The sequence below is a fragment of the Rattus norvegicus genome, chromosome 1 (genome assembly GCF_036323735.1).
Source record: "Rattus norvegicus strain BN/NHsdMcwi chromosome 1, GRCr8, whole genome shotgun sequence".
NCBI classification, from domain to species: domain Eukaryota; kingdom Metazoa; phylum Chordata; class Mammalia; order Rodentia; family Muridae; genus Rattus; species Rattus norvegicus.
The window spans coordinates 156,100,663-156,109,598 of NC_086019.1; the positions used below are offsets into that span (position 1 = coordinate 156,100,663).

General features: G+C 41.3%; 1 protein-coding gene across 7 annotated transcripts in view; it reads right to left on the reverse strand.

The window, feature by feature from the left end:
- Ankrd42 (ankyrin repeat domain 42) overlaps positions 1–2,881 on the reverse strand; it is a 43,028-nt gene extending 40,147 nt beyond the window's left edge. For 4 of the 7 annotated variants that reach the window (XM_039105925.2, XM_063284974.1, XM_017588946.3 and 1 more), the window contains exon 1: positions 1,868–2,881. In XM_039105925.2, the coding sequence (XP_038961853.1) occupies positions 1,868–1,940 (73 nt within the window). In that variant the 5' untranslated portion in view covers positions 1,941–2,881. The remainder of the gene's footprint in view (positions 1–1,867) is intronic. The other 3 variants (XM_063284984.1, XM_017588947.3, NM_001135013.1) reach the window with 2 other exon arrangements.
- Positions 2,882–8,936: the final 6,055 nt, after the last annotated feature.

Sequence of the window (8,936 nt, forward strand, 5' to 3'; positions counted from 1 at the left end):
TCCTACAAAAGAACTGAATATATCAAATATTAACAATCGCCAGCCATGGTGGAACATGCCTTTAATCCCAACACTTGGAAGACAGAGACAGGCAGATCACTATAAGCTTGAGGACCCTGTCTCAAGCAAAAACAAAAACAAAAAACAAAAAACAAAAAGAAAAAGAAAAATTAAAAAGAAAGGAAAGAAAGAGGGGCTGGAGAGCCTTCTGTGGTTAAGAGCACTGGCTGCTCTTCCAGAGGACCAAGATTCAGTTCCCAGCACCCATATGGTGGCTCGCAGCCATCAGTAATTCTAGTTCCAGGGGATCCTCTGGTTTTCATGGACACCGAGTGTGCAAGAATCTCAGGACTTTGGCCTTTGTCTGCGCTGTATGGATTGCCAAGCCTAATTAATGAGGGACATGGAAGTGCTGTAAAAACAGTTAAAAGTTTACAAGAAAATCTGCAAGTCTTTGAGATTAAAACACAAGGGTCAAGATTGTCAGCAAGCATAGCAGAGGTTGCCTGGACTCTGTTATGTGTAGTTAGAAATGTATCTTGGGTGTCAGCCAAGTAGGAACCTGTTTCTGTAAAGGAGCAATGGCAATGAGAAAGGGATATGTGGCTAGCATCCTCCATGTTAGTCTCTGATTTGGCAAGTAAAATAAATAAGCAAGAGAATGAGGTAGAGGTGTTGGCTTGTGCTTCTTAAGGATTAAGGCTCGAAATCTTAAGGAAAAAGAAGGAAAGAGAGTACAAGTTAGGTCCACACTCAAAAGCCCTTCTTGGGATTCATGAACTTGAAACCATGGGAAGATTCAAAGAGTGAGGAAAAGACGGTAAAAGCAATAGAAGATACCCACAGGTCAGCAGCTCAACATGTCTTTTGAATATTCTTTGCAGCTCAGCTACCTTTTTTCTGAGCCTGACTCTCCAATTTTGTTTACTCTGGCAGGCAGGGAGAGGCCTAGTGAATCTGATCAGTCTTAGGAAGCCATTTTAAGTGTTTTACCTTCCTGCTTAAGGAGCTTCCTGCAGGATAGACTTCTTTAATCCTGGGTCAGAACTGTTACACATTTCACACCTTTCTCCAGCTCTTACATTCTTTCCTTTCCCTCTTTCCCAATGCTGAGCTAGAAAAAAGTCTCTGAGGGAAAAAGCTGCAGAGAGTCTCTGAGACCAGCTGCTTGGAAGAGGTTTAGACCAACCGAGTCGCCTAGAAAAGACAGTTTCCAACCTGTTGAGCTGCCTGCCAGCTGGATCTTTGTATGCACCAGGTTTCCCAGCTTTCTTGAGCTGTCCACCCCATGCTGGGGTGAGTTTTGGTGAGCTGTCTTTGAGTCATTTATGCTCCTGTAAGTATCCCCTTACCCACATTCCATCAAGTGATCCCAATAAAACTCATTGGTTCACCAAGTTGAACTGGTGTTACCCAGTACTTTGGTTTGTTGGGATGCTTATCTGGGGTAAGTGGGATCCCTATCTGGTTCTTCCCAGGAAAAGTTTTGTCACACAACATCCTCAGAAAGAGGAGGAAGAGAGATAGATGAAGAAACAGAAGAAGCTGAAAGAATGAAAAGTTAAAAATTAGATGGATCTAATTTGACATCTCCAGTGTCAAATGTCTCAGAAAAAAATTGACAAATATCTATATTTAACAAATGATGTCTGATATAAGTAAAATATCTGACAGACAAATGATGTAGAAGAGGGAAACCTCAAATAAGGGAACAGGCCAGGTGAGTAGCTTTGGGAATCGGTGGAAATAAAGGGGAAGAGGGATGACAGTAAAATGAAAAGGTTAGCAGGGCCTCAGGTGGATGCCCTTTAATTAGAAAAGGTGTTGTGGCCTAAACAAAGGATGAGAGCAAAAAACTGTGACTCACTTGAGTCTGCAGTCTCCCTACAGGACTTGGAGGGACCTGGATTAGACACACCAGGCGTAGTGTGGTCCTTCATCCTTGGACTTGGACTCTGGGGAGGAGTGGAGCCCAAGTCCCTGCTGCTGAGCTGGTCTTCACTTGCTCCCACGCATGGACCACTGCTGTAAGAACTGGACTCCTCGTCGCTGGTGCGTGATCCACGATCCTCCCTTCTCTCCCAAGAGCCCCTTAAGCGGGAATCCTCTTCGCTTTCTCTCTCCCATAAGCCACGGAGCCGGTGGCTGGAGTCTTCACTGATGTTCACCCTAGAAGAGTCTCTGGCCTCGTAACTCCTTTCATCACTTACTCCTTCCCAAGAACTGAGGCAGTGGCTGGCATCGACACTTGCTCCTTCCCAAGAACCGCTGCAGTCCTCACTGTCTCGGATCCCGGAGTCACTGGTTCGGAGCCCTCGAGTTTCAGGGACGTCCACCCAGGCGTCTTTGTTGACGGTTGCCCTCAAGTCGCAGGGATGCAAGCCAGCGACTTCACCTAGGCTCGCGTCGCCACTGCGTTGGCCACTGTCGCCCCTCACAGCTACCCATGGGCTGCTCTGCAGGTAGCCATCCTGTTCCCTAATTCTCTCCTGAGAGACGCAGCGGTGCTGCCTTAGGTCTTCACTGGGTCTTCTCGAGTCCCTTCGGGAAACGCCGCCGTCCTCACTTACTCTTACTGAAGAGATCTTGGTGTGGCGGTTCCCTCCTTCTAGGTTTCTTTCTCTGGGGTTGTGGCAACAGAATCCCTGCTTTTCCAGGACCTTCTCCCTAGACCCGGAGCCGAGGTAGCCGTGCGGACCGCGGACCGCACACGCACGGCGGCTGGCGCGGAGGCCGCAGTCTCCGGTCTCCGGGGCACGCTGGTGGTTGTGACGGCAACCGCCGTCGGCCGGAACGCTCTGCTCAGAGTTGTTTTCCAGAGTCTCAGTTCCTGCAGGCTGGAGGGCGTGGCGGCGTGGCCGTCACTTTGGAAACGAGTACACTTCCGGTGTTCAGTCACTTCCGTATCCTTTATGAATGCGTCACTTCCTGCTTCCTTCCTTTCACCTTTTTAGGTGCTTCGCCCGTGGAAAGCCGCGAGACTCTGGTACCTAGTGGTTTTCGGTGGGTTTTTATTGTGTTTTGTTTTTGTTTTGTTTGCTCAGTCTCACAATAGCCTGACAAGGCTTGTTTCTGGAATCTTCTGTCACGGGTATCGCCCCCAAATGGAGGTTCCAGGACTGCGGTTCGCGGAGCTGACCTGTGTGCCGCGCCTCAGGGGCCTTTTCGTCCTTGGCAAGCCTGGTATACTATTTCAGTGCTGGTTTGAAAGAAAATCTATTTTTGCCCCATGGCTTCGGAAACAGAGAAAAATCCCTAAAGGGGACGGTAGCAGGTGCAGTCCCTGTCATTGTTGAGTGTGTGCTTAATGTCGGGCTCTTGGATGTTCGCTTGGTAGGTATCAGCCTCACCTTACAGATTGTAAGATACCACTAAGTTTGCTAAGACAAAACAGCGGGTAAGTTCTAAAAACAGCAGTCGTTAGCCAAAAGAGACTCCAGTACTCCTACTTTAAATGCAACATTTCTTTCATTGTTACATTATTACTAACTGAACTAAACCTTTCTCTCCAACATTGCTCAAAATGTATTCTTCCGCTTTATTTTTTCGAATATAAGCATCGAGTTTTGTGCTAACCGCTGAGAATACAAACCTGGTAAGCATCGTCCATATTGGTTGTCCTTCTCAGGTGGGTTTTTTGTTGTTGCTTTGTATGCTTGCACCGCCACCATGCTTTCTCCCTTTGAGAGGAATTAAGGTGGAGGAAAGCAATCTTTTTCATTTCTCTGCCTTTAAACATGGAGTTTGCCCTCAAGAAACTACTGTCTTCTCCACAAATTTGTTCTCTGAAAAATTCCTCGAAATATATCTTCTCTCAAGGTAAATTGATCTTTTTTAACATAGCCTTTTAAGTAGTGACTGGCACTTCTTGGGTTTATGTGAGCAGTCTGACATTGTATTCAGTGCTTTGTATGAGTTTTCTTATCTCTAAAACTTTGTAGACAGTATTTATGTTTTCATTCTATATATTTTAAAAGACATCAAAATTGATTGCTTGGGGGATACACAGGAAGTATTAAGTGCTTGCATTACAACTCCTACTGTATTTTTTTCTCTTTGTACATTCCCCTCCTCAAAACCTGATTTTCCACAGCTTTTATTGGATCACATCGCACATTGTAGTCACCCCCTCATAAGGAGGTAAAACTTCTGGATGGTTGGGCATCAGTTCCTGGAATCGAATAGTTACTTCCTGGGAAGGGCTGCTCAGTAGATAATATGTTGTGGAATATGTAGATTGATCTAAACATCAGGTTAGTGAATTGACACACTGAAAACAGGTTTTTTTGTTTGTTTGTTTGTTTACTGTTTGAAGGGGGTATGGGATTAGTCATTCCAATCTGATTTTTTTTCCTTTGTAGAATTGGGACAACTGAGACCTTTTGTGGGACAGGTATTTACTGAATTACATATTCACATATGTATCCAGTGCCTATCAAAACTGATTTGCAAATAATTTCAAAGCTAATCTATATTGTGTTTATTTCTTACAGATGAAGAACAGTTCACATTTGATCAGGATGACATTAGTAGGAGTTGGGGATTTGGAACCTACAATGTCTAACTCCAAATTAACACAGTGCTTATAGCTACTTCCAATAGTATAGGCTCTATCAATGGGCTATGCACTATCAGATAGAGAAGCCTACACAGTGGGCACAGCAAATCTGAGAAGGAAAAGGAAAGAAAGCAGTATTAGAAACAAGGAGAACGTGGTATATACAGATCTTTAAAATATCAAAAATTAATTTTACATAGCCTACACTAATTTGTAAAGTTGACATGAATAATCTACAAAAATACAGATATCCAAAAACTGTCTTAAGAACTATAAAGTCATAAAAGAATATCCCAGAGAAATCTCTTTGACAAATACCAGAGAAAAGGCAGGACAAAATACTTGCCAAGTATTAAACTAACATAACCATAATTGAAATTTTTAATGAATTTGAAGTTCATCATCTATGACCATAAGTATATAAAGTCTTCTAAATACCTTGCTCAGATACCATAGCCATTTTACTACTTTACAGTTAGAGGAAAACCACCCATAAAAGAATGGCTAGGTCTTACTACATTTATAAGGTGAGACACAGAAACAAGATGGCTCAACCTAGAAAAAGTGATTGATGACCTGAATTGGATCCCTGAAAACCCACATAATGGGAGTGAAGTGACTACTGCAAGTTGTCCACTGACCTATGCACCCACTCTCAAATGAGGCACATACACACACACTAAAAGTAATGAATGTTTTATTAGAGTGAAAAAATATAAAAAATTGTGGTAGAAATGCAGTCTACAGGTATTCATGTGGTTATAATGCACAGGCAATTGAGAGAAACATAGAGAAAATGGATGTAGTTACTTTTAAACATTGCTCAAGAGAATTTCAAGTGTGGAAATAACCTATACCAAGTTAAGTGGTTATACTGTAGAGCACAAAGACAGACATGGAGGGAGACTTGTAATTTAAAACTTTAGTACAAAGAGTACAGAAGCAAATAAAAACATGCACTACCATATAAAGCGGATGGGAGTTTTAAAAGTAATGGCACGTGATTAAGAAGCTAAGGAAAAGCACAGTGGTTTTGGCAACGTCAAAACAGCAGTTCTAATAAAACAAGATAAAAACTTGGGTTGCATAGGCTTTCAAGGTAAGTTGACAGTAAAAGCAGATTCTAAGTTGAAGAATGAATTCATACTGGAGTGGTCATATCAACATCCCAGAGAATAGGAATTATTTTCAGATAGGAAACTATAATTAATTAGAAATGGTGAGTTGTCCACACCTGCTTTGCTTTATTTTTAATTGGTCTTTTTTTTTTCAATGTGAAATTTTTTGGTCTGTGCATTTGTACCTGGTGCCCTCAAGAGGCTAGAGGAAACAGTTGAAACATTGGAGTCTGGGATACAGTTGTGAGCTGCCACATTGGTGCTGGGATTCAAACCAGACTCCTCAAGAGCTACTAGTGCTCTTAACTGCTGAGCCATCTCTTAACTCCTTCCTGTTTTTCTAAGACAAGGCAGTCTCCCACAAGTCAGCTCTAGGCATGATTCTAGAGGGAGTAGAGCCAGCTCAGGGCAAATTAAGACAACCATTTCTGTTCCTTTGTTCTCACATGCGCCACAAACTTGTTTACTTTGAAAATACGAGTCTCACTATTTTGCCCAAACTTCTGGACTCAAGTGATTTCCTATCTCAGTCTCCCAAGTAGCTAGGACCATGCCATTGCACCCTTTTCTGCCCATGCACTCCTCAAAAAACGATGGCTCTCCCTTGGATACCATCTGAGATGTCCTTTACCTTGACATCCTATGGGTAATTTTTGGCTTGTAGTTTGCTCCTTTGCTGAAAGACATAATACCTCAAGAAACTGACACTGTTTTGAACTACAGAAAACTAATTCCTGCTGCAGTGCTCATGTAGAAGTTCGAGAATGACCTTGGGGAGTTCTTAAACCACATGGCTCTTTGGTATTAAACCTACCTCATAAAGATTTGACAGTAGCTTTACCTACTGGATCTTAGCTCTGGCCCACACATTGGCCCTCTGCCAACCCTTTTTCTCACTTTGTAGCTCAAACCCTGGACCTTTATATATAGGCCCACCACTTATACATAGTGCTTTGCTACTCTACAGCCACAAGACACTGAGATAAGGTCTATGTAGCTTAGGCCAACCTTTAACTTGTGAAGTTCCCTGCCTTTGTCTTGAACTGGGATTGCACAACACCTGATCAGTTTATCTCCTCTTTGCAGGCATAGTTAGAAACCACCTTAGAATTTCCTAAACAATTTTTATTAACCTCTTTTAATGAACTTTGACATAGTATGCCAGCCACTCAGTGAAAAATTAAGTAGAATATAATTCTCTTAAGCTATTCACATAATACATATTCCTTTCCAAAAGAATTTAGTGTGATCTCTCTGTTTTCCAAAACAACTAAGTTCAGAAGATTTACATTAAAAAACACTCTAAAAGTCACCTAAAACCCACTTTTAGAAGATAAAATATTTTTATGTGGTCTCAAATTGTTCAACTTTTTTTTCTAAAGGATTTTGTGAGTGCCTCCTGTATGTAGACACCACAGGTCTGCCTGGTAGCTCCAGAAGCCAGAAGAATCAGATTCCAAGGGACTGCAATTATAGAACTTGTGATTCTAATATTGAGGGTGCTGGGCTATGAAACCAGACTTTTTTCAAGAACACAAGTGTTAACCATTTCTTTAGCTCCTAAAACTTTTCATTCAAAACATGTTCTAAGACTTTAGTTTTATGGTTGTATAGTTTTAAAAGTTTCCATCCTTGAGCACTGATACGTAATTCTGGCAATTTAGAATGTTTAGCAGTACTTTAAAAAAAAACAAAAAACAAACTTGGAGGTCTTTTCTAGTTGGTCTTGTACAAGACCCACTATACACAGTGATTCTAAGGCTGAGCTAAATTTAGGTCACTTTCACATTTGGCCTCTTACAAAGAGAAAATGAGAGTTAGAAACTTGTCAATTTGAAATGTGAATACCATTAGTCATCCTAGAAACAATACTATTCTTTGTATATCTCAGCAATGAAGCCTCTAATGTTATCCCTCATTCCACCTTTGTCTCAAACCCATGTCAACTAAGTTGACAGTAGTAGTAGCTCTTTCTGTCAACACAAACAGTTGCACCTAGCCTAGGTACCCATATTAGTTATATCCATGCACAATTATGTATTTTGAAACAGGGTCATACTGGCCTTTATTGGTCTTGAATTCATAAAAGATCCTGCAGGCTCTGCCTCTCAAGTACAGAGATTAATTCATGATATCTGCTTTAACCTTACATTTTTGTGTCTTAGCCTACCAACATTTTCTTTTCCTATTGGTAATTCTCTTTATCCTCCCATCTGCCTATATTTTCTTATCTAGGGCCTTTCTTGGTCCTCTTCTAAGTATTTGGTAGTAGCTGTCAGTGGTTTTGCAAGATAAAGGGTGTGCAGCAGGAAATGTGGCCTACATTGTTGGATGGTACAATTCTTCCATGGCAGTGTTCATGTATAACATCAGTTGTGCTGTCTGTGATGCATTTATTTATAATTTACTGCTGAATGGAGAATTAATATTTAGGTTTTAGTTTTTAATGTATATGGATTACTTTGTGTCTGCCTGATGCCCTTGGAGGCAAGAAGGATCCCCTGGAACTATAAATAGAAATTGGGGTGTGCTGTGAATGTGACTCAAACTGGGATTCTGTGAAGAAACAGCCAGTACTCTTTACTCTTAACTGTTGAGCCATCTCTCCAACCCTGACTTTCAGATTAACATTCTTTAAGATTGTAGTCCTTTGTTCTTAGGGGAAAAACTTGAAAAATCCTGCATTTGTCATACCCCTTAGTATGAGTAAGAAACTGATTCTCTTAAAATCACTACAGTTTTAACCATATGTAAATTTTTGAAGTAAGGACTTGGAGAGAGAGCCTACCAGTTAAGACCACATGCTGTTCTTGCAGAAAAACCCAAAGTCTGGATTCCAGTGTCCACATACAACTCCCAGCTGGCTGCAATTCCAGCTCCATGGGACCTAATGCCTTTTTTAGCCTCCTTGGGTACTAGGTACAACAGTGACGCAAACACGTTAAAAAAGGGGGGGGGGGGGAACTGTTTCAAGCCTAACTGTCCAGTGATAAGCCTAACAATGTTCATTCCATTCTTAGTTATACTATAATACCACTTCTATAAATTATTCCTTTAAAATTCTCCAATACTTTGATATGCTTATTTCAACTATAACATTTATCTTAGTCATAAGACAAAACCAGGTTTCACACTGTACTTTTGGAGTTGCTAAATTTTATTCATAAACCAGAGTACCCTTTGGTGCTATAATCAAAGAAATCACATGAAGCCCTCCGATTCCCACCAAAAAAACATTACAAGTTTTAATACTGTTTATG